The sequence below is a fragment of the Colletes gigas genome, unplaced genomic scaffold (assembly GCF_013123115.1).
Source record: "Colletes gigas isolate AHSC1104 unplaced genomic scaffold, ASM1312311v1 Colletes_gigas_Sc00023, whole genome shotgun sequence".
Classification (NCBI taxonomy): Eukaryota; Metazoa; Arthropoda; class Insecta; order Hymenoptera; family Colletidae; genus Colletes; species Colletes gigas.
Genome location: NW_025106652.1, coordinates 3,623,907 through 3,650,840, shown reverse-complemented (window position 1 = coordinate 3,650,840; position 26,934 = coordinate 3,623,907). Strand labels below are relative to the sequence as shown.

The window sequence follows — 26,934 nt, the reverse complement described above, 5'->3', positions numbered from 1 at the left end:
TTAAATATATTCTTCAAGAACGCTAAAATTACCGCTTGGGCCAAGGATTCGTTAGGATTAAAATCTTGTTCTAAATATCACAAAGGACATCAAGACACTGTTTATTCTACACTAGAAAACTATTTTCCAACCGTATAGAACATCAAGTTCAGAAATAATATGATTTTTGACATGTTTTTCTTAAATCGTCCTTTGTGTTCAACAGATGTTACTGCTGGCTGTAGCCATGGTGGCTGTAACGTGTGCGCCAGCTCCGGTGCCGCCACTGATTGCACCCCCATTGGTCTATTCGCACCCCTACGTGAAAGTCCTGCCAATCCACCCTGCAGCTGTTCCTCTATCTTACAATCACGGATACAAGTGGATACATCCTGGCTCGGTCTACCTCTACTGACGACACATCACCTAAAACTCCACCCACAACCTCTACGAGAACGTTCCGCCGAGCGGCAGCGTGGCCAACTAATTTTGTACCCGTTCGAAATGTGAAATAAAACGCCCTCGAAACGAACTTATTCCCTTTTTCTAACTAATTTCGCTTTCGAAGTCGCTCGACGTCTTTCACGCCGATAGTAAAATCTGTCGTGCCGTTGGCAGCGACCAGAAAGCTTCGAAACACACCACGCGATGCAAAGGGCGAAGAACTTTCTGCAGAGACAGTTTGAAACGGTCGTAAACGAAGGGGGTGTGCGAAGACTGGGCACAGAGGACGTGGTTTATGCGGCCATTTACATACATCGACAACAACAGACATTCATCCGGTCGCGTCTGCAGTATCAGACGAAGTATCGTTACACGTGTAGATACGTATTTTCCTTATCAGCAGCTTTCAGGGTGAATGCTCGGAAAGACGCAAGTAATTCGGTGTCTGGTTCCGGAGATTTTCCGGGAAAACGAATTCTAAATCTCGGAAATTTCCAGGTACATATTCTCCCCAAAATTTTTTCTCTGGTATCGATAGCGAATATTATTTTCGTTTGGTAGTATTTTTATTAAAATTCAATTTCAATCGAAAGTAACTTGATGTTTCTCACTGTTTATTTTACCCTCGCTGAAAAGCACTGTTTTCGTTCTGCTATTTATGTTTTTTTTTTATTGGTGTGGTGGTGAATATTATTGGTTTTTTGTTTCAGGGATGCAACGATTTGAACGGTGTACTTCGATGTAGAATTCTCTCTCCTATTTTCATCAAAATCGGCGTGTTACGAATTATAAAAGGTAACTATCGTTTCCAGAGAATCTTCTTCAAATTCTGTTCTTCACATTTCTTTTTTTTTTTTGCAGTGGTAAATATAAATTATTATGTAGTGACGTCCACCGTTAAGATTTACCCTCTTTTATGACTGCAAGTAAGTTACATTTCATCCTGAGTCTTCTAGAGGGCACCAAATAGTTAGAACGCGCATCAAACAAGAAAAACAAAAGCGGAATAATACGAAATAATACGATTTATATAATGTAAAATAGGAAACTACTCTATGGCTACTCATGACGGAAGAATCACTTCGATCTACAGTTATATAGATCGATAAACCATATCATCTCCTTGGCTACCACTCACACTCATAACGTTAACTTCTTCTCCGAGCTGAGTGAACCACGTATGTATAAAATACGTCAAATACTTTGCGATACGATTATTTTCCAAAGGTACGAAAAGGGTGTAAATCCGTTGAAATAAGGGTAAGCTGTTGAGCGTATTTTTTAAATAAAATTTTATTAAAATTCCGTATGGCCAAAGGGGTAGGGGTCCTGGATGATGGTACAAAATGATTGAGATGCGAATGTCCGAATTACATTGATGATCTAAAATTCGCGAATGCACATAAAGGAAAGAGACTAGCCGATTGGGACGCGATCCAAAACCGTGAACTCGCGTCGTGGACGTATTATCCTGAATGTCCTTCGCGCTGCTTCGCTGTCGGCGACGTGCACGTGGCGAATCCGGTGGCTGGACGTCATCCTGATGCTTGGATAGCAGGGGAAGTGAATTTTGGTTCCTTTTTCATCGTTCTTCGAGCTATGGTCTTTCCTTCGTTTCTTTTTTTTTTTGTTTTTAAAGGGGGACGATTTACGCAGGAAGAGTGGGGGTGGTGTGGTGTGCTTTTCTAGGGGGCTGTCTCGTCGTGAGTTGGCGGTGGTAAGATAGAATAATCCGTCATTTAATGCAAACCTCCGTGGGCGGAGAGGAGGGGCAGGGGAGCGGCAGTGAGGACGGACTTGGTGACGATCGCGGGAGTGCGGACGATGGGGGAGACGGGCTGGGCAGCGATCACGGCGTGGGCAGGTGCGGCGACAGCGGCGCCCAGGACCAGAGGAGCCTGGATGGGTCCAATTGCATGGTCGGCGACGATGCCAGTAAGACCACCGGGAGCAGCGGTAGCGACAGCCAGAACGGCGGCGAGGACAGCCTGTGGGGAATATCACCATTCGTTACTCTCAACCCCAACCCACTTGGCACTCGATCTTCGTATCCTAGCTTCGTTCTGTACGTTCTGGACCAAATTTCGCGACATTTACCCTCAGTACTATAACCCTTTGAGCAATTACATCTTCGCAGAAGACGAAAATCCCTGAGCTTCGATCATCTTTAGTCACCTTCGACGAGTGTCAACTAGGTTTGTATCTTTGATTTGAACTTAAACTTCTACAGTCTAATGTGCAACGAGATAATTCTTGAATCTCCATAAATGGGACAGACTTTTCAATTTCTCTAGCCCGACATGTAACGAACGAATCGGTATCGCGTTGAAAATGAAACAAGTAGCCATAATTATAAGAAGAGTTTTCGGACGTATATCGTTTGTAATCTTAAACCACCCGTCACGACTACGTCGTAACGAGAATCTTTCTTCGAGGCAATAGATAGGAGGTTCTGAACGATATATCAGAAACTGTCGTCCACGGAGCGAACAATCGCAAGGAACGCGTTTGCGGCAGCTTCGATAGACGTCAAACCCATGAATGCACTTATCAGCGATCCCGCAGAAACCGATACTCGTATAATTGACTCGCGTGTTGGAGATTACAAAGCAAGTGACGTTGACGCAAGAATAGCCAAGCGTGCGGTACGCGAGAAAACGCGATGGGGTTTCGCGAAGGAACGCCTATATATAAAGAGAGAGAAAAGTGTTCGAGCTGCATTCCATTTTGTCCGGCTGCGTTCGCCGTTTGACTCGGCCAGCCAGCGATGTTGGCTAACAATGTGCATGCTCCAGTGGTTTCGCTCGGATTTTTGTGACCGGATGGAAACTCGGTGTCCGTTCGAGTGAATGTAAGGGCCCGTTCGTACATACGGGGCGTGCACGTTGCGAGGCGGAAAGGTCACGGTGCGACGGGAACCGCGATACGTTTCTTTCCCGTCGAGAATCGATAGCTTGCCGATCGAAGAGGAAGGAATTTTCCCAGAGTGCTGTTTAACGCGTCCGTTCGACTTATGCGGGTCTATTTCGAACGTGTTTGCCTAGTAGTCTGTCGATCTACGAGGAGTCTATTCTTTGTCGAGGGAACCGAGACATTTCGAAAAAGCAGATACGAATTGATTTAAAGAATGATTACAAAACAATTACTGTCATAAATTGAAAAGCCATCGAGTATTCGAAAAATTGTGAACAGCAAAGAGTAGACGATTCCCTGATCAGGCATATATTCGATGCTCGTACGAGCAAAAGGAAGAACACTGATTCATTTATAGAAAAAATGTTGAAAAAAGGAATTATCGTGTTAAAGCAGTAATCAAAAAGTAGGTTTTTTACTGGAGAATCGAAGGTTCCACTCGAAATTACAAATTTAGTTTCTCGTACGTGTCCAGAAATATTATCTTGATTTTTTAATGTATCGAAGGTACGGTCGCAAGTCGATAACCGCGAGAGTAATTTTCCACGAAACTGGTGAACCGATCGACCGTGGTTTAGTAAAGAAAAAGTAAACAAGTTCTTCTTACCAACTTGAACATGTTGATTGGGTTGTAGGTTGCTTGGTTACTTGTCGAAAGTAGGTAAGCTTATGCTCAATGTATCGGCTGGCGGTCCTTTTATACAAAAGTCGATTTCAAAAAATCGTTATAAATTTGATCACGTGGTCCGCCGTTTGACAGTCTGACGTTATGCGCCGGCCGGTTGAGTCAGCCGGTCAGGCGATCAGAGTGGGGTGCCGTTTGCCCAATGCACGTTCGGTATCGGTACGAAACGGCAGGCAAACAGCCAATCGCGTGCTTTCAACCCCTCGCGATCGGATCGGGGAATTGGGTTAAGACACTGTATGTGGAAATAGTTCAATCGCTTGCTTGCGTTTACACGGCCAGGCTACCGTGTGTGGGTGACACACAACCGACTGGTCAGGGTAAGTATACGTTGTATGTATGAAACGTAACGACCAACTATACTCTCTAAATGCAAACCGATTTTGTAAACACGCAGCCAAGGTCTTCTTCTTCTCTACAGGACATAAAGGGATTTTACTGAAATATTGAGCTAGCCGAACAAGGGCAGTTTCTTTGCACAAAAAAAGAGTCGAAAATGCGAAACGAAATTTTTTCCAATACCGTGGATTCCTTGTACAATAATTAATCGAAAACATAAATTATGCAAATATAGATCGAAAATGCAAAATACGATTTTTTTCGTACCATATTCGTTCCTAGTAGAAAAGTAAATTTTTTTATATTACTCTGATTTAACGAACAAAAAAAAGGATTGAGAATGTGAAACTAAATTTTTCTATATCATGCTAATTCTTTGTACAAGAATGAATTGAAATACAAAGAATACAATTTGGTTTTAAATATTATTTACTCTTTCGCTTAAGTACGTAAACGTGCATAACTTACTAAATTTATTTTCAATAAGAAATATTTCAGAATACACGTATGTACGTGTTAATGAGAATAACCTTGTCTTTTTACTTGCTATCTTTCAATTCCAATTACAAAACCGTAATTTATAATTGACTTCCTCGAAAACGGAGCCTCGTAGTAAAACATTTTATTACGCCTTTCCGACTTGCTTTTCCAAGGAAGAACCAGCCCTTTTACGGTCGAACAATTTCAGCTGGACACTGGGTAGGTGCACGTCGGTTTTTCAAATAGAGAGGACGCGTCGGGAAATCTTTCGAGATTCTTGGAATAGCGTCGCTCGGTCCCCTGTGTCTCGATTAAATGGAATTCGAATCCTGCCAAGGGGACCGTACGCGAGCATCCCTTGGCCCGTCTCTGGCAGGGACCAGCTCTCGAATTCCACGACAAACCAAGGGAAAAGTTGCGGAAATCGAGCCGTGGAACGTGCCGCCGAAACCCGACGCGACGCTTCGATCGACCGATGTAACAGCTGGGGTGAAAACGCGATTAGTAATCGGAATTCACGAACACTTGTAACTGTCTGACCATGTAGATGACTTACGCGTAACTCGAGAACGAAACGTTGAATTTTCTTTCGGGCTTAATCATGGTTACAGCTGACGGAAGTGTCGTGATTTTTGTTTAGTGGATCCTAAGAGCAAGTGGACACACGAGTTGCCGCGTGAGATTAGAGTTGTGCATATTTACAGGGCGTTCGGTTACCAATAGTAGTTTCAAGAGAGTTCAGTGAACCGAAATAAAGTTCGAAGAAAATTGGAAATTTCTGAAAAACATATATTACCAATGTTAAAATAGATATAATGAAATTGCACTTCTGATTTTTATAAAAACGACAGTTTGTGGACACTTTGGTGAGAAAAATAAAATAAATCACCATCCAGAAATGTCCAAGTGAAATCGTTCTTTATCTGTATCAGGAATCGAGAAATGAGTATTTCGTGAGAAACGCGAATGTCTGTAACGATTATGAAGAGAAAGTATCGTTCGGTAGATTTTAAATTTAGTATATTATAATATAAAATTAACGTTTAGCGAAATCACGGCGCTCATTGGGGCAAAGAAAGATTGTTGTAAACAAGGATTTGAAAGAAGTAAAAAAGTCTTATTTACTGTAAAAGTAATTATTTACTGACAGAACTACTATATTAAACAGTCTTCTGAAATCTGTATAAATAAAATAATAATTTTGCCTGTGATTGTACAATTTTAATACGATTTTTATAGCGTATCTGAACCAAATTATAGTATAATAAATTTTGGAAATGAAAGATTATAATGAATCTTGAAGACGGAAAAACTATGTATGATGCATTTTTAATGATGTTAAGCTGCGATGAAGTTTGAAGAGTGGAAAACTATAATAGAGTTTCAAGGTGGAAAACTTTAATAGGGTTTGAAGGTGGAAAACTATAATAGAGTCTGAAGGTGGAAAATTATAATAGAATTTGAAGGTGAAAATCTACCATAACTGGAGGCTACTATATAGTTCGAGAATAATGAGAACAAAATGATGATTGAAAAGTAATAATTTCACTTCCAGTAATTATAGAGAAACTTCGATATGCTAATCTCTGTTAATCATCGTCTACATAATTGATCTCGGAAATTAAGCAACTTCTCTGGCTACCCGATATCAACTCGTCCTGTTCGACTATGTAACAGAGACCGCATTCCTCATCTTTGGCGCGTTCCTTCGCGGATTACGCCATATTAGGAAGTCCAGCGTGGTGTTGTAATCACAATCGCCGCGAAACATCGAGACGTGAAGCAAGTGCGGTAGGGTGTCGTGTGTCAACCTCACGGAAGTCCTGTACACGACTTTCGGTGGGTGCAAAACGTGGGTCGACATGCCGCGGCGACCGCTAACGCGATTCATATCGCTCAGAATCGGTTGATAAAAATAAACGAAAAGCTTTTCGAACTCTTATCTGTATTTAATCCCGGATACGTGTCGCGATAGCTCATCCGACGGCCGCTTGTACGTTTCGATAACATTTTTAGTTTCGAGGAAGAAATTTATTCACCGCCTAAGCCGTATTTACGCGTTGGATAAGCTATAGCGATAAACTACCAAATCGGAGCACCAATTTTTTAACAATTTAGTACACATCTAAAAACCTAATTTTATTAAAACATTATGCGTTTATATATTATTGTATTATTGTATTATTGCCAAACTCATGAAGCCATTCGTGGCAAAACTTTCAAAAAGTCAAATTTTAAAGAACAGCGTTGAAAAGAATGCTTATAGCTCCAATTTTCTCTATTTCTTATTTCGCAGTGTTTGATTTTTGAAAGGCTTAGATGATATTAATAAGGACCCGTTTTCTCAATGTGAAAATTATAAACGAATCGTTATCTTGTAAAAGTAGAATGAAACAGCTGGTTAAAAATCTAGTTAAAAGTCATTCTTTGTAAAATAAGCAATTTCTAATGTGGTTGCTTCATAATTAACATCTCAACGAGCTGTTAAAGGTCGCGGTTTGCTCCGTCTCAGGTAACTGACCTATGCGCCCCAGTTGTTGCGGTCGGCGGACCTTACTGCCTTCGTGTTATATTGTTTCACGGAACTTTACAATAAAAATTGGCAGGTGTCGCGATCGTTTCAATCCTGATGCACTGTATTGTCCACTCATTCCTTTTTTAGGCTATTTACAAAAGTCGCGACTAGAAAACAATCATTCTTTCGGAGGACCTACAAACGTTAAGGGAAGTCTCTGCTTCGTGACAGAAATTACGAACGACTTTGAAGTTTCCTTCCGCTGCGGTGATAATACTAGGCAGCTGTCGTCGAGCTTCCGAAAAAGAACACGTTCGAAATTCAATTTCAACCCCTTTCTCTGGGTGCATTAAAGCGCCAACAATTACGTTTCGATTTTTCGTCCTCGAAGGACACGCTCGAAGGCGGAAGTCCGCGATGGCTCGTTGGATTTACGTCCGTCTAAAGGTGTTGCGCCGGGACGAGACTATCGGGAAAGATATATGTATTTCCGGAGATGGCAATTCGCCGCACGAGCGGAAAAATGGCGACGATAGAGAGAGTAATGCATCGCTGCCCGAGCGTTGATCAGAAGGTAAGACAACTTCGAGTCACGGACGATCCCTTTCGCCAAGCAATTTCAGCGAGATCGATCGCTTCCGAGGATTCTATAAAACTATTTCGCAAGCCCACTACCGGCAGCCGGGGACCGTCTAACGTGAAATTGACAGGAAATCATTCGTCGACGATATCCAGTCGTATTGCCCGCTTCCGACTGATTCCATCCGCGCCAGCTGAGGTTCTCGCGGGATTAATCTATTACGATGAGTAACGCGTGTCCTACCAGAACCTTGCGACAAAGTGATTTACGCTCGTTCGATGAAAATACTTGTGGGAAGAAAAATAAATGCGTGCGAACAGTGGCGAATCTAGGACAGGCTAAAAAGATTCGAATTTTCGATGGGTATTTAATACTTGTCGAGGAATTATGAAATTAAAATTTAGATGCAAGATTTTGTTGACCAAATGGTTACTACTATATACTGCAATCGAAGTCATTCTACAAACGTGTTTGATCCTAATGAAAATGACGACGTAGCATACTCTACACATTTGATGTATAAAATCAAAGAGAGAGAAATAATGCAACTGTAATAACGGAAAAAATTTGGGGTGGTCCAGAAAAGGGACTGCAGAATGTTAAAATTCATCATAAACTAACGTATCATTATACCTACTATGACAAATTATTTTTTATTAAAATCTCCTTATCTGCGTAAACATTACGGAGAATGGTAAATATTTTTTACAATTTCCAGATCTCAAACGTTTTGAATCCTTGACGTCTAAAAATAAAATAAAAAATAACATCCAAAAATGCAGAATTTACGACCCCTGCCACTAGACACAGACAGAAATAAATATTTCTAGAAACTAATTATTTTATGAGAATGAACCGTAAGGGTTGAAACGGGACACGAGCAACGTCTGTCACCAAGGTGACACAGAAAGGCATTAAAAGCGAAAGGACAGGGTCTGCTGGATACGCCATACCCGGGGATGACATGCAATATCTTTCTCTTCCTTCTACTATTAATCATTAATCACTGTCCAGCGATTTCTTGCTACATAATACAAAGTCAAGTTGAATGGTCTGAAAATAGTCAAAGTATTTATGTATCTATGACTTCGATCCTTAAAAAAGTTCCGTTCTTAACGTATCAAATTTTTGATAACGAAATATATCCAAAATACAGCTCGCGTAGAAAATAAAAATAATATACTAAATATTATTATAAACCGTAATATAATACATCAAAATAGTCGGAATATCGGTTTAAATTTTTATTCATCCTAGCAGACTGTTTCGTCCTGGTGGTTAATCAGAAACGCGAGAAAAGTGGACAAAATGGCGTCCAAAACACAAAAAAAAGCGAGACTCACCTAGGGTATTGGCACCGGTTTAACGTACATCATTTTTATAACGACACTAAAAGGCAATATCGCGCGAAACGAAGCGAAAGAATAAATAACTCGTTTCGGGGAAACCTAACGCGCTTTGTCTGAAACTCTTGGTGAAACTTGGTCTGCTGATTTCGGTATTTCAAAGGGACGATGGGGCGACCTTGTTGGCGTTCGGGAGAGAGACGTCGCCGTAGCGTACGACGCCAGGGCTTGCAAACGATGCCAAAGTTATTCGAGACGTAAAAAGGTGGCTTCGAGAGCTGAAAAAAGAATTTCAAAGGACACCCCGTCCTTTTGTACATCCCCTTATGGCAGCGTGCCAATGAGATCGTTAAAACGATGGAAGGAAATTCAGCAGATAATTTTCATTTAATTAAGGGGCACAGAGTTACCGTACGAGAATTCCGTGAAAACGAATTAACTTTCCGTTAGTTATCGTATTTTAAATATTCAAGAAATCTCTGCTCAAAGACATTTTCGAGCAATCAAACGTTCAAGCGCGGACTAAAAGTGTATCGCGACACGTCGAATTGCCACCATGAATTGTTAATTTTAATGCTTCGAATCATTAACGCTTTCACAGTCCTTTCTCTTCTTTTTAATGTGACTGATTTGAATTCCTCCGCGTACGACGTTGCTTTAATCTGATAGAATGGAATGCCGTAAACAGCAATTTCGTTCGAAATTATTAACCTTCGAGATCAGGTTCCTCGTACTTTTATGCACCTTCGAATCAAACATAGACCTTCGAGAGTTCTGATTCTGTCGACCAATATTGTGCAGGGTCATTTTAGAAACTGGAACGAATCGTAGTTGTGTTCTAAGCGAAGACGCAAGAAGTTGAATTCCGTTATGTCATCTATCTTTTTACGATGGAACTTTTTTTATACGATTGTGCAAGAGTGCCATTGCGTTTTTGCATAATCCAGGCGAGTTAAGGGCTCCTAATTTCTTTATTCTATCCCGTTCCGTCGTCGTCTCTTCGATCGTAGATCCAGCTTCTCCGAGAGATTGTCAATTCGATGATATAGCGCTCACCTTGTTCTTATTATGATGCTAACATCGGTATCCATTAAAAGCAGTTAGAATGTCACAATAACGCAGAAACACGTCGATGGACGCGTAACCGCTCGTAACGCAGACCATAATTGTTACAGCAGGGAGCACATCGCTATGCAGATGAGAAATAAATGTTTCACTGTTAGAATATGCGTTAATGATGTGTCGCAAGCGTTCCATTGATTTCGTAATACGTAATGGCACATTTGTCCAGTTTCTTGGTTTGCTTTCGCATCGCGGAGAACGAGCTTAGTCATGGTCCGATAACGAGTCACCACAACCAGTCTGTATACTGGTAGAGTCTATTAATTATCTCGTAGCGCGAAGGAAGAGTGATTAGGTGTCGGTGAGAAGCTTGACGTATTCATTGTTTCTACAAAGTAACCCTACAATTGGTCTATTGAAATTCGCACGGGACTATCACGTATCGTTTCGGAACACCCACATCTCAGTTTTTAGGAAAATTGTACAAATTCGCCGTCCTTGCGTTAGAAACAGTAATCTGTACCGAATAAAATTGTTTAAAGTATGTTATCAGAAGAAAAGTTTGAAAGAAATTTGAAAAAGAAAAGGAAAAAATAAATTCTGATAAATTGATTTCAGCATAATGCAAAGTCAAAAGTTGATCTGTGCCGTTTTTCATTCTTCGCCTAACCTTAATTTTTCCGTTCATAATGAATAAAAAATATGAGAGCGTCAGTGTTTGCTTTTACGTTACAGTTATAACATAATTTGAAATATAAATACTAAACATTGAATGTTAAAGTGTATGGGTATACTGGTAGCCTTGAAGAGATTAATGAATTTGTGGGAACAGGTGTAAGCAAATAGCTATCTGGCGATGCTATCTGGGAGCTTGAGTTTAATAGCCATAGTAAAACACAGTGTTTAAAGTTAATCTGATACATAGCTACCAGTAATGGTGATTAATCGAAACAATAAAGAATCTTCAGCATCTCTTTGTTACAGAATATTCTAAATAATATTGTTCGACCTTTCGATTCTTCCGATGCATCTTGAAGGGACCGAGTAAATAATGCTTGTTTTCAATGTATCATTATTTTCTTCATATTCTGAATAAAATGACCTGAATGCACGTACTAGTTACACCGAGAAAACCTTCTGAAATTTATTTCATTTACTCGAGAGTATTCGTATCAAATGGTGATGATTCTTTTATACGAAACACCTGTTCGAAACGAAGTGTATATCAAATATTCTTCTCTACAATAATTTCTTGTCTTCTCAAAAGTAGTCAAATGACGTTATGTATTGTTTAGTTCCATTGTGCACCAAACAGGACATAAATTCCTTATCGCGCTCATCTTACATATTTAAAAAAGAAAAACGAATAGAAATTGCTGTACATTGAAATGATTGTATTCTTTGGTAAGACACCCAAAATTTAAATCTAAGCTCATTGTATAGATAAATTGGGTATCAATGAACGGATCACGGTACGTAATAAAAATCATGATATGTCTGATTCTTCTGCGTTTTTCAGAAGCAAAAGTCCTTTAATTTATTTTGAATTTGCACAAGAAAAAATCAGAATGAATACAGTGAAATTCCTGCAATAACTGTTACGGGAATCGCGCTTGGTTCTCGATAATATGCACGATTCCGACTGTCGAGTGATTGTCAGCAAATGCGCAATCATTCTTTGAAAAGTTCAGTGCACGTGTACATACCTGTCCAAGGAAACTGCAACAAGACTGTAGACAGAGGCCGCTACGGAAACGCCCTGTATATAAGCGACTGCTTTGCACATGAACCATCCCAGAAACCATGCTGAAACAGAAGTGCACGGTTTACAGTTTCAAAGTCATATAGTAAAATAGAATTTTAACTACCATCGGAGCAGGTTGTTTCTCTTTAAACGATAATTTCAATACTAAGAGCCTGTCCGATGATAATTTGTACTTTTGAAAAGAACAAAGACACGCGTTATTTAAAAATCAGCAAAGAAAGGGTTTAACCAGAAATAGAGAAAAATTTTATTCGAATAATAGACGATCGTTAACTCCTTCCCGTGGCATTTAGCTCGACGAAATCCGGGCCCAAACGGTAAGCGTCAACGCGCGGTAAAGAGACCAGGCTGATGCTAAAATGCTTTGTAACAGAGATTATAAGAATCGTGACCAACTCTTGTGGCGTACTGATAGGAACTAAAACTCAATCACGATCGTGATTTGTTGTCTACGAGCCTGACTCGTGATGTTCACGTTTATGTCGATTTTCTGTTCGCGAGTCTGGCTCGTGATATTCATGTTTGGGCTAAAATCTTCATCACGAAAATTTCATCAGACTCGTTAAAGTACGGAAAGGGGTTAAAGCAAACGTATAACTATTTATTAGAGAAAAAAATTTTCTTGATACGCGTGTAACAATTTATTAAATCGAAATAAAATTTATGTGTTAAATGAAGTGATTTTCACGTTAGTTTTCCGTGCTCCAAAATGTCGGTCCGCAAAAGGTTGAACGCGAGTGACAGATCGTCAAGTATTCGAACCTTAGAATTAAATGGTTTAAATGCAGGAAAGGTGACAGTCGATGCGAGAAAAAATTAAAATTATACAGTACGATGCACGCGACAGCGCTGTGGGCTTAAGAGTTCTAGAAACGCTAAACGTCTATCCGTGTAACGAGCATAAAAAGGAACGAGGCTCTTTCTGTCAGCCAATACCTATTCTGACGTCAGCATTCATTCGCGATGGAAATTGATTCTGGTTTTGATGGTTAAGGAATACTGTTTTATGCGTGCAAATATTGCAGAACGATCGAGAACGACGAAACATTTACATTAAGAACATTTGAAATGTAAACTGTTTGGAATATTGCTGGAAAAAATTGAGTTCCTCGTTGAAACAGTAGACTTTGAGTATAAAGCATCGTTAGACACCCAGTTCCCGGTGTCACGATAGAAAGATAACGATGACGTTTACGACGAATGGAAAATATTCCTCGGATTTTCAAGAAAAACAGCAACCGAGACTCATTAGCATACGTTTGATGCAAATTAGAATCAGGCGTACGAAGAAAAATTCATTGAATCTCGGTTTATACGTTTCGGGCACATTAAATGATAAGAGTTTTTCATTCCAGAAGAGTGGTTTTTCCTGTATACTTTCTCCTTGTTTACACGGTTTATACGAACGATGCATGTACTTAAGAAAATATCCACATCGATGCAAATACACGCATACCTGTACCTGTATTGTGCAATATCGATTATCTGAAACAGCTGTTTTCAAGCACGTGAATGCGTAAACTAGTTAAAGTACATGCATAATGTTATGAATAACAAGTATTCGTGTCTATAATGCATGTATAGCATTTTAATTAAGACTTCTGTTCGGTTGTTTCTTTTATTATTGCCCTACAACAAAGCATTGCTTTTCCTCTGACGTGTTCACGTAAAAAGACGATACTATCAAATAATAGAAAATTTTGTACATTATGTTTATCGAACAAATATATAATTTGAGACGTTATCAAGACGATCGTAAAACGAGATGGGTTTAGATGATTTTTCAAAATTTGGTTTTATTAGAATACTATTCTTCCATATAAATTGGAAGTTAAAAACTTGGTTAGATATGTTTTTTTCCAGCATCGTCTGGCACCTAAAATATTAATACATAGTGCCTCAACAATTGTAGTACAACTGTTCAAAAGAAATGTGTTTTAATAAGTAAAACGTGTACAAAAAAGCAAAGTTGCCCCAGGCAGCAAAATACTTAGACACGTTCCTGCATATAAAACTCGACATAACATATCTGTAAATACAATAACTGTTTCGTAAATAGAGATAACTCATTTATCTTCTAAGGTTGATTCCATTAAAGTAATGGTTCAACCTGCTACCAGGTTGCTGCACGGATATCTGTACTAAAGACTCGCAATCAATCAACCACACTGTATATTCTACAAATTTTTAAATTCGTTTTCCTGGATAACAGAACGTCGTACAACCAAATTTTATTGAATATTCTCGAAAAATTGCCCTTGTCTGTGTTGCATTACGATTGTCAGGGCACCCTGTATAAAGGAAAAAGGGCTATATCGTTTTACTAACTTTTTATTTAAATGTTTTCGGGTTTCTTCGTTTCTGCGTATTTCTATCATGGAAACATACGAAAGTGTTTTATAAAAATTTGAAACAAAATTAAAATCGTGTCAACATACTTATAAAAGTACACGTAACGATGAAAATGGTAAGTATGGTAACTTACGTCGAAATTGCATTTAGAAGTTAGATGGGTCGCGGTAATTGTGATTTGATACTGATAATAATGTGTTAATATATAAATTAGTTACAATACAGAAAGTATTGTGTGAAGTGAAGGGTGCGCGCGAGGCCACCTAGAAAGGATACTTCCCGTAGGCAGTAGATCAAGCGTTGCGCTGATAATTATTTATTCCAACGAATACGTAACTCCTCGAGACCAATAAGCCGCAAGTTGTATGCGTCAAATCTCCATTTCTGTGAAATAACGATTAAAAACACGTGCCAGCCGCACTTTGGCGTTATAGAAAGTAAGGCTCGAATGTCTCGCTGTCGTTACGCTGGGCGTGAAAATAATGGGGTATCGATAATTGTCGGGTATTTCATATACCAATGAATCACCATATTATCGTAGTTGGTATTCAGGCCAATAATAATTAATAGACGCGATAAAAAAGCAAACGTTTAATAAAAATGTTCTATCGAAAGTCCCCGGCTTGAAGAAGAGCACAAACTTAATAAAAACATCCAATTTAGAAAAAAAATTTAATGAAAATATTCGATCGTAAATATACAGCTTTAAGAAAAGAGTAAATACGTAACAAAGATATTGAAACGAAAACATTCAACGTTTCTATTTTTTGCTTTTTCCCAATGTCTGTTATTCTTTTGAGAACGAACGAAAATGCAATCGCTTGGAGATTCACTATTGTACGACGTAATTACAGAGCCAAAGAAGGGTCTTCTTTTGTATATTTAATTGTCGCGTATGTGCTTTGGACGCGTTCGCAGGGCAATGCATCCAGTTACTCGTGCATCAATGATCGATCGCCCTCTGGGTCCACCACGTGATGAAGCACGTGAGATAATTAATTTCCCTTAAACGCAATTCGATCTAACTAACCCGTTAAATACCTAATTACTGGTTTTTTAAATTGATATTGTTTTTGTATATTTCGCAAACTTCCAAGGAAATACGAGTAACCATACAAATCTGTTGGATGATTAATAAATGATCATTTACAAAATTGAATCTAACAGTGAGAAACACTGTACATTGTCTGCATATAAAGACCGTATTGGCACCATCGAGCCTAGGGGCCTGGGTCTGTTTTGTCGTCGAGGGCCAGAGAAATAAACATGATGCAGACAATGCTTCTTTCCTTTTTTAAGTGGACGCCAGATTTTCCTTTAGGGGGTCTAAGCGTCGCTTCACTTCTTGTTCAGTTTTAACAGAGTGAAGACGTCCTTCTGAACCGTACAATAAAGTTTCACTTTTAGTTACAGAAGAGTACTGCTTTTTCACCCAATTCCAATAAAATCTCATACTTTTTTAAGAATTAAAGATTATCGGTGCAACAAATATTTGGTAAAACTTAAGACTATTGTAATATAAAGATCTTGAGACGAAAATGTGTGCAATTCATCAAGCACGTATGCATCACAGCAAAACAGACGAGAAACCGAACTGGAATCATAATAAACACATGGGTAAAGTATGGTTCGCTTACGTCACGTTTGGTGAGTAATTTGAAACAGTAAAATTGGATTGTTATGGGCCGGATTTAGATTCATTATCTCGACTCGAAGGTTTACTATATATTTTTCTAAGGATCATTTCCAAAATTAAACGTCTACGTACTATCGTAATTCATACTATGTTTATTTTGGAAAAAGAAAATAATTACCACACGCGTTTTACATCCTTTGAGTTAGTTCTTTCTACGTATAACATTATAATTATTCTTCACAATGGAAAGTTTATCAGAAAAGAATTTTATTCCAATAAGAAGTAATTCAAATAACAGCCAACTGTTCTTGGGACGTTGGAGGGTTGTTTGTTTCGCTAGCAGACGTCCATTTTATAAATCTCATAAGTTGTTAAGACGCAACGAAATCTTATAACGCGACGACTGCGAATAAAAATACGAGGGAGCAAACGCATAAATTACGGAACCGATTCTGTAAGCGGTGTAATTTACGGGAGTGGAGAGTTCGATTCGTCTGTTTACGCGTAACCGGCGAAAGAATGGCGAGTCTGGTTTTTGCGCATTCCACGGACGATTTACGTGAGATATTATCGGCCGTTAACGTTAAATGCCGCGGTTAAAGGCGCGGATAGCGAAGTAATGAAGTAAACTGTGGCCACGGTCAGTTTACGAGATACAATCAAAGAGAAGGTTATTACGACACCCGTATTAATCCATGCCCCGTTTGTGTAAATACGCGAGCTTGTGTTCGACTGAAACGTACAGCTGGTTACGACAGTGAACACTTACGGTCGAAAATTTTAACGAACAGGATATGCAAATTACAAATTTCGAAATATTACTGTGACTGCAGCGAGACGTCGCTGTTACGATTTTAGTAGACCACTTTGGAGAAAATCCAGCCAAAGTTAATGGTACTGCTATTAATAATATTATTGCTTTTGTTGCGCTACGCAAAAACAAAGCTCACATTTAGAGCGGTGTAAAAGTCGAGGCTCCGGTGCTCTGTTATTAAGCCTAACCTGTAATTATTATGAAAATCGTACCATAAATTAGAGTCGTATGATGCCAGTTATTACTTCAACATTCGAGACATCCAATTAATGAAAAATAGATTTGAAAAGAAAAATTCGATAGAAATCGTTCTTAAAATTGAATATACTTCGAGTTAAGATGGCATCGTTTAAGTATTTTCTTTAAATGATAATTGGACTAAATTTTTGCAACGAAGAGAACTATATCGATGGACGATAAAGTCATTTCCCTAAATCGCTAATATCGTTCACATTTTTTGGGCCGTTCGACGAAAGTTATTTACAGACCGTGTACGTTCTCTAAAATGTTCAGCTCTGATTTTCCCAATCGTCGCAAGCGAAACATCCGTTTTCGACGATGCAACGTTGCAGAACCGAATTTCGCTGCTGACGTTTGTAATGTTCGACGGACCAAACGTTTGTTTCTCGTCCGAACACACGCGGCATCCTGATTAATCCGGCCTACAGCGGGACAGAATCCCCAAAGCGTGATAAAACCATGTAATTATAACGTGATTAAAATATACCCGATTGTGACTGACGATAAAACTAGGTACTCGAGTCCTCGTCGATGCTCATTCGCGATGCAGTCATTCAAAATTAGATGTATATGATCTTAATTCACCATTTTATAAGTACAGTAAAGACATAAATAACGTAATACGATTAATTGTATTTCAATGTCTACGACCAACATTTTTGTTCTTTTGAAAAGTTCTCACTTTCACTTTAATTAGTTTTAAAAATATATAAACTTCCAACCAATTATTCCAAAGTATGGCCTAATAATATAAACAGAGACTTCAATAAGTACAAGCTTTAGACGTCGTATATTGAATATTTGAATTAAATTATGATTCTTTAGTTCGTGAAATTTTATAATACACCAATTACAGCAAGGTATATATTTATTAAATTTGCAATAATATTTATAATATTATCGACGCTTCTTTTAAATTATTTAACGGTCGTGACTCGTTACTGTTTTTAGTAATTACGTTTGTGCCTAGTATATTGATAAATTGATTGTTTGAATTTTGACGTCACGTACCGAGAAATTTGGATACTGTGCAGCCTGACGTTAAGCGGATAATGCAACCCTGTTCATTATCGCGTTCTCTATACCCTTCGTTTGCAGCCAGGTTCACCGAAATCTCCTCGCCCAATTACGCGAGCTACCAATCACACGGAAAATCGAAACGATTGGAGCGTTAGCGGGACTAGTCGATGACAGACGCTCGCCAAAGGATGACCATCTGGGAACAGCACGCAGTTTTTCGAGCGGAAAAGTAATTAACACAATAGTCACGTGGTTTACCAAACCGAAATTCTGAGCGAAATTTTCTGAAATTTTTAGCGAAAATAAATAGCAAACGCGACCTTATAGATAGTAATTAGATCGAGCGACAATTTCCTACTACGTTTAAACTGTTGTATGTTTCGTATAATTTCAAAACGAGTAGCAAAAGAAACAAAACGTTATGATTCACGCAGCATACAGAAGACCAGACCTTGTTCCGTTCGATTATTACATCTTCCGTGCAATAGAGCACTTTTTGAGCGGTAGGTGATTCAGCAATGGTGATTACGTCGAACATTAATGTGCAAAGTTTTTGTACCCAAGGAATCCAGCTGAGTATCGCAGAGGAACGCGATTGTTTTAACAACAATCGCAGAAGATCGTAAATCATCGTGCTTGGGAATTATTTTCCGTTGCAGTTACGACTTAAGGGTGGTTTTTGCACTTGGTTGGGAATTCATAGAGAAACAACAATTCGTATCGATGTTACCAATTTTTATGAATCGATACAATTAATTTGAAAAACAATCGCTAAGGTAGTTCGTTTATTTTTAGACCGAGCTGTAACAAAAATTAATTAGTACAATGACAGCTCGAACCTAACCCGAACCTTTACGATACGAAAATGTAGAATATTTCAAGGTTATCGAAGTCGATGCCACCTTTATTTCCAATTGCTATTATATAAGATATCGCGAGGCTAGGGGTTAAGGTGACCCGATCGTGCGAATCAAACCGAAAGAAAAGAGAAAGAAGACTGGCGCGAGCGCTAACGAACAGCCAGCGAAAGGGCAAAGTCACGTTCGCCTCTAAATGTCAAAATTTTCCGATCGCCGGCATCGCGGGCACGTTTCGCACGCGTTCGTTTATACAATTCCACGTTTCGACGTATCACGTACTTTCACTGTCTACGCTCGGCTGGACAAGCAACGGTCATGTAACGTACGCACTGTTTCCTCGACCCGGCGTGAATAAAGAGCAGCTCGTTCGAATAAAGGGGAAACGGAGAGAACGGGGCCCCGATTGACGACCACGGCCAGCCCGAGAAGGCAAACGTACCGTTCGCCACTCATAAACGAGTAACTTTAATTGCGAGCCTGTTATCCGGTAATTGAGACAAATCGTCGTCGGACTTAACGACCACCGAAGCTCGAGAGAAACTTAACGACCGTGCTTTCGAAAAGTTGCACATAGCTTTTCGTTCGTTCTCGCTGTCGCGACAGCTTTCGGGGGGACTTTTCGTCGACGCGCTGGTCCGTCGTTGACCTTGATGTTTTCCATTATCCGATAAAACTTCATTAGCAACTAGCCAATTGTCGCGCGAGTACGAACTTCTAGGCCCGGAAAAATTATCGGCGAAATTAAAAAATTTTAAATCGTCTAAAAAAATTATTTTCAGTTGCGGAGGTCAATGACAATCATTTTCGGAAAATAAACATACCCCCGAATTCCTACGCACTTTCGAGAAAAAAATTCATTACCGAAAATTTAATTATTGACAGAAATTTCATGTGAATCTTTAAAACATTAATAACTTCTGAACGGATTGGACGATTTTAATGTTTCGAAATGCAAACGACGCGTATTTTCATCAAGACTATGCAGAAATTCCAAAAATATTCGAAAAGTTGTTCCTTAAGACCAAAGGTGTGAAAACCCACATAAAAATGGTCCAATATTCAAACAGCCATAACTCCTACAATAGTGAATATTTAATGAAATTTAGTATGGAAGTAGAGCTCATAGGTACCTACAAAAAAGTATTAGATCAAATTTCCGTAACGTGTGAAACAAATTTATTAAAAATCAAAAACGAATTTTGAAGAAAAATCGACAAATCTGCCTGTTTTTCAGCGAAAAAAAAAATTTCAAATCATTCTGAAAAAAATATTTTTAGTTGCGGGGGCCACTAACAATTATTTTTAGTGAATACACGTACCCTCGAAATCTTACGCCCTTTCGAGAAAATATTCATTACCGAGAATATAATGTCTGACCCTGACATTCAGATTCCCCTGAAATTTCAAAAAGTTTCAAATCGTTCTAGAAAAATTATTTTCGGTTGCAGGGGTCAATTACAATCATTTTTTATGAATAGACATACCCCCGAAATCCTACGCAATTTCGAGAAAAAAAATTCGTGTAGGTGGACAAATTTTAATAATAATTTCTAACAATAATTTTGTTAATAACTTTTTAACGAAGCCTCAATCAATAAATTGGTATTCTTGATTTTCGTCTTATTTTGGCCTTCAGAATCGCTCATTAAAATTTTTTCCAAGGGTGGCCGAACACCCTGTATATTTATCTTTGAATTATTATGTAAAATTCTCTAAACATTGAAGATCAACCCTTTTTTTATGGAAATCATTATAAATTGGAAATGTGGAACAGAATTTGATGGCATCATTGAATTTTAACGTTTGTCAGATTGGCGTGTGATTTGCCTCGCCCTTCCATTATCTACTATTTCTACTTGTGCTAATGTTCGATTCATACTCATGATACATTTGTATTTAAATCCTTCTTTACTATTTACTCTTAACTTCGTTTTGTTATACCTGATCAACAAAAGTCTTCCCAAGAGTTTACTAATTGAAGGTATCAAAAATGATTTTTTAAAATCAATATCCAGGTGAACGAAAACAAAAGATGAAATTTCCTCGACTTTAGTTGACATGAATAAAGTAGCTTACGTGTGAATTTCTGAATGATAATCGTAGGGGAATTTGTATAAAAGGATCTGGCCCTTTCTACTTGAGAATTCTATAGGGTAAAATTTGATAAGACCGTGTGGATTTCAGCAAGTAAATGTATCGTACAAAGCCTTCTAAGGCTTTTTATATAATTTTAGAAAGAGCTATAATATCGCGTGATGTCTAAAGTTATTAGTAGACTGCGGATCTTTATGCAAATTCATATTTTTATTAATAGGATTAATGAAACGGAAGCTTCGCAGAGGGCTGTCTCAACCCCTAAATATAATAATTCGTATCTTACTTTAAGTATTTCTTATATTTTTGTATATTAAATGCATTCTGTAGTTTTTTGAGGATTAAAATTTCCCATAAATGCATAAACATCCGCAGTCTAGTTATTAGGTATGGATAAGTGGGTATTTCTAGATAGCTATGGCATTGCCCTCGCCGTGAGTCAACTGAAGACTACGAGCCAGTAGTACCATAAGTCCGTCGCTTTCTCGATAGCAGGCGTAGTTACTAAATATCATAATACTTGTGTCCATTCTTTACTTTGAACGTCAAATTTTAAATTACACTTCCTTAATTTGTTTCTGTTAGTTTAAATAATGATTCGAAATTGACATTCTTTCCTCGGGTACCTAAATATCTAAACACGACCCTGCTTGTAGCGCTAAGCACAGCTAAAAGAAACAGAGTGCCTGCAGTGGAAAAAGAAGAAAAAAGAGTCATAGTTAAATAATAATGCTTGGCGAGGCAATTCTCTCATTCCATCGAGGATGATGCTTTATCGAACGCAGAATTGAGAAAGTTCTCTATGATCGATGTTCATTGTTATCAACTTTTACGAGTGGTACCGTCACGTGGAGGACACTCACACGCGACATTATGTAATACGCTTAGAAACAGATTTAACTTTTAAACAGGTTGCACGTGCAGCAGACTGTAATGTATTCATACGTTAGTATAGAACGTTAGCAGTTTTACTAAATGGAATACGAGTTATAATTGGGTTATGAGTCAAAGTTAACGAAAAAAAGCGATACCCTTGTTTAGCGTAGAAATAATGTTCATTTGCCACGGAATTCGAAACGCATAAAAGGTCGTTAAAAACAAGGAATAATTTTTGCAACGTTCCGGTTTAATTACAGAGGAAACTCGGGTAGTTTTTTTAGTACTATTAATGAAGTTATATCCGAATAGTAAAAGTCATGATTTAAATTCCATCGTGTGGTTTGCACTGTCATTATTTACTAAACCAAAACAGACGATCAGGCTGAGATACGTTGCAGAAATTAGTCTCGTTACTTCGGGCGTAATATTAACTGTAAATTGCCGACTACATGACTCGATCAAATTTGATCGACTACTTAATAATTAATTTCGTAAAAAGAAAGTAACATAGTCGGTCGCGTGCGTAACGTAATAGACGATTTTATTTGTTCTTTGTTTATCGCTTAAGGGAATCAATATTAAACTGTGTAAATAAATTTTAATATTTATGCAAAAGAGTAGTTACATTTTATAATTTTTAAGCACTTGATGATTTTAGTATTTTAATATTAGATCAATTGCAAATACATAGAATTTGAATTTTTAAATATTTTATTACCAATCTAGCGAATAATTGTCTTCGAAGACCGGTTCTTTGAAATATTACATTATCGTAAACCTATCCGCAGTTTCTCATCGCACAGTATAAAGAGAACGTCCTAAAGGAAACCAAAGTATTAATATTCAGTATTTTCATTCAGTAGGAGGATGAATTAGCATTTTCCACAATCGATCGTCAAGTGTATTATTTTGTCTGTTTCGTCTGTTTCTTTCAGAATTAATTTACGTAATATGCATTATATATGAAGTTGCACGTTTGTAAAGGAAACGTACTCGTCGGGTAGAAAATCAATAAATATGTAAAAACATTTTTGCGTTACAAATTTTTGTGTTACTGCGTCTTATAAATTTCATCGTATTAATTTAATTTAAATTGTACTATAACCTTCGATTCGAATACTGATTTGGGTATCCTCTGTCACATTGACACCGTTAAGCTTCACAGCACCTGACCAATCTATCGATTTCCTGTTATTTGCTATTTCTCTAACACGTTTTATTTTCAATAATCATCGGTTACCATGTCACTCTTTTTGCGTGGAATTAACCGTTACTCAATCTCGAGCTGGACGTAATAGTATCGTACGTTCACTGATACCTAGTTCCAGGGGGATGATTTATTAGTTTAACATAACAGGAGAAAAGTATAATCAAAAGTGAATTTTTAACACGTTAACAGTCACAGATGATCGCTATTAAGCAGCACTTTATGAGGGAATCTTTAATACTCGATGAATAGTACAAAATAACAGATACAACATTTTCTTTTTCGCTTCTCGTACGAAACACTTCAATACGCTCGTACGATTCTTGGACGTTTGTATAATATTCTCTTCATTTTGTTTGAAGTCGCTGCTGAAAAAAACAGAGGACGTTTGATGAAAATTTCAGAATGTAGCTTTGCAGACGTACGCAAAATAGACGATTCACCCGCAAACGGTTTCATACTTTCGACAATATCCTTCTTTACGATGGCGGATACGATTTTCCAAAGTTTTCGTCTTCCTCGACAGGGAGCCAGAGAAAAATTTCAAAATTCATGTTTGCGCATAAAATCGAAACGTTTCTCGACGAAGGTGAAATCTAACTATGGCAAGCTACAGGCGCACGATGTATAATGCCTTACGACGTGGTTTTATTCTATTTTTAGGGAAATGCTGCAATACGTTCTTCCATCATAATAAATACCGATCGCAAGAAAAACTAATAAGAAATATTTAATTTACATACAATTGTTAATTCATATTTCCTCGATATAAACAGTACTAATTTCAGTTGAATCTCTGCTGCGTACACTTCGCGTTACGAGCAAGAAAAAAATCATTCGACCTGTCCATCTTCCTCCTACGCGCTACGTTCCCCTAAACCTGAGGATCGTCTTTCAGACCTCAAGCTATAAATCTCTATCAAGATTCGCAATCTCGATGGTTCGTAACCTGACGATATATTTGAATAAGTTGGGGAGGGTTGTCTTAATTGGATCGCGACTACGTCGAACCAGTTTTGTAATTTGACATTTAAGGAAAGTTTGCCCCATTTGTCTGGCTACACAAGCTATCTATATTGGCAGGTAGACGATGAAACCACTCGATTCGTTCTGAAACTTATTATTCATAATTTGGCAAAGCTCTGCTAGTATGAACCATAATCTGTTATCTCAATATTGATCGAAGGCAACGGTAACATTTATTATTGACGATGATGGTGATTATTTAAAACTTCTTCTCGTAAAGATGTTTCACGATACAATACAAATATAATAGAGAACGACGGGGAACAATTTTATTCCTTTCAATTTCTTTCGTCCCGGGGAATCACTTTATTTTCGATACGTACCACGAATCATTTCTCACCTTGTATATCCAGCGCAAATAGAATAACTAGGGTCGCGAAAACTACCCCTACGCTGACGAGCGAACTTTTAGAACTCGGAATTCCCTCCCGTGTAACTGAAAAAGGGAAAAACGGTCGAGAACGTCAAGGTTTCAGCGTGAAAAATAGCTTAAAGGAAGCCACATTGCTCCCTGGGCGAGATCGAAATCCACTCGACAGGCTCCTTAAGGGCTCGAGCTCGCGGGTTAGTTTGAATTTCAATTTAATGGCGAGAATCGACGACTGCGCGCTCATTTCGTCGTCCTCTCGAGGGACACTTCAATTGCTGGGGATCAAGTCGAGCCGAAAGTATTTCAGCGGCGAATCTGACCCCGGGTGTTCGATCGTGTATCGATGTTTCGTCGAGCTCCCTCCCTTTTCGCTCGCTCGTTTGTACAACATGGCCCAATCGGATCTACGCCGAGTACATTTCGTTTCTTACACGGCGAATTTGGGAGAAATCCCGTTCGATCGGCGTGACTCAATTAGCGAACGGAGATCGGCCCCATTAGCAGCCAGTTTATCTACCCGCGACCGTTTCTACGCCATTGAACACACGACCTCGATCCAACAGCTGGAACAAAATCGAAAACTGGACAAAGAAGAATACGATCGTGCTGTTCTCGTTCGAAAATACGGATAAAAATTGAATACTCTTTTCAGAGAGTATTCAGATATCGTTAGAGTAATCGATAACAGGATCTTATTGTCGCGATACAATTTCTTTCATCGAGCGAAAGAAATAAGAGAAAACCAGAGAATAAATATGCGAAAATAAAAATGAGTACAGAGACAAAGTATAGCAAAATATACTGTTTCTAACTGAGAAAACTTGACGTTTCTAGTGGTAATTTTGCTAAAACTGAAGTATATTGCAATACATGGAAATAGTTTAAGTCGTCGTGTTGCTATTTTCGAAATTATTTAAAAAATACAAATCCCCCGGAGTTTACGCTGACTTTTACGAAAGGAATTCTTATCTTGGGAACGGTTAAAGACACGAACTTTGATTTTACACGGAAGTCGAGGGGTTCCGATGTGGTGTCGAGCGATCGAAATTCATGAATTCTGTTTTCTTGGATCCTACAACCGATTTCGTGTTATCGGTCGCGAAAGGAGCTCGGATTAAAAATGGGAAGGGAAATAAAGGCAAATCGGTGTGCAGCGTCGCGTGACGCCCAGGAATTTTCGTGTCGAGGACCGTGGAGGTGGGGATCGTGTGTAACGCTGTTTCTATGCGCACGATATTATCGGTTGGCTCGAAAGTGCAGCGTGTATCAAAGCCGTTCGTTTCGCGCGACGCACGTGGCCAGCACGGACTTTGGTTATCGGTAGCGATGGGACTAATACCGTATCGATACTATCGATATCGAACAGTAGACCATCGTTTTTGTATCGAACTGTTCCAAAGTCTACGAGATAGTATCGATATCGTACGCACTTGCTATCACTTTCCGATATCGATACTTTTATAATCGGTACAGATCGATACAAATATTGTACGCCATCGTGTGATTATCGATACTATTATAAATTAATGTATTTCTTCGTCGAGGTTTGAAAAAACGTCTGTGTAAAGTCTTCGTGGCGAAGGTCGCAAATTGACCGTACTTTTATAGTTGAGAGTTTGATATCTTACAATATTTCTTGGTGAGTACTTGTATCGTCAGTACGTGTATTTTCAGTCCCATCGCTATCTGTCGAACGACGGACTTGTGTGATAATCGACTGGTTCTGTTTTGTTCCATTTCCCCCGCTCTTTAATTCCGTTCCCTACACGCGAAAATTGACTACCAATTGGTATCCAAATGAATGTCGACACAACGGATTGTGCGATTGGATCGAAACCGGCAGCGAAATAGGTTAATTCGAATCTGAACAGGCGTGGTAGGTTTCAACCAATATCACAAGTCGGTCAATAAATTTGTGAACATTTTTTTAAATACAAGTTGCTCCGTTTGCCTCGAGTATCGCAATACCTCCGTTGCTTGTAAAACAGGGCTGGGACTGTTTGTCGAATCTTACCGTATTAATACTTCCACGATTCAAGTATTCAATTTGAATACCGTTCGAATATTTTCTGTATAATATAGAAGTACTAAAAAACAAAATATGAATTATAGAAAATATTCGAAAGAAACGTGAAATACGAAATGGAAACATTTTCATAGGATCCACGCGTTTAGTTGTTATTTTCGTATTAACTAACGATTGAAAATTTCTTTAGCCACAACGTGCCATTTTATTTTTAAGTAACCGTAGAGGCCCTTTTAATATAAGAAACTTGTACTATAAAGGGTTATGGTCCACTTTTTATAATCGCAATCGTTTAATAGCGA

At 38.5% G+C, this 26,934-nt stretch overlaps 2 protein-coding genes across 2 annotated transcripts in view; both read right to left on the bottom strand.

The window, feature by feature from the left end:
- LOC122401320 (neuropeptide SIFamide receptor) overlaps positions 1 to 26,934 on the bottom strand; it is an 83,759-nt gene that overhangs the window by 3,886 nt on the left and 52,939 nt on the right. The window contains exon 2 of the mRNA XM_043403391.1: positions 12,050 to 12,149. Coding sequence (XP_043259326.1) covers positions 12,050 to 12,149 — 100 coding nt within the window. The remainder of the gene's footprint in view (positions 1 to 12,049; positions 12,150 to 26,934) is intronic.
- LOC122401321 lies at positions 1,733 to 3,992 on the bottom strand. Its single transcript, XM_043403392.1, has 2 exons — positions 3,944 to 3,992; positions 1,733 to 2,411 (listed from the first exon to the last, which is right to left on the bottom strand). Exons 1-2 carry the CDS (start codon positions 3,953 to 3,955, stop codon positions 2,163 to 2,165), a joined length of 261 nt encoding a protein of 86 aa, XP_043259327.1. The 5' UTR covers positions 3,956 to 3,992; the 3' UTR covers positions 1,733 to 2,162.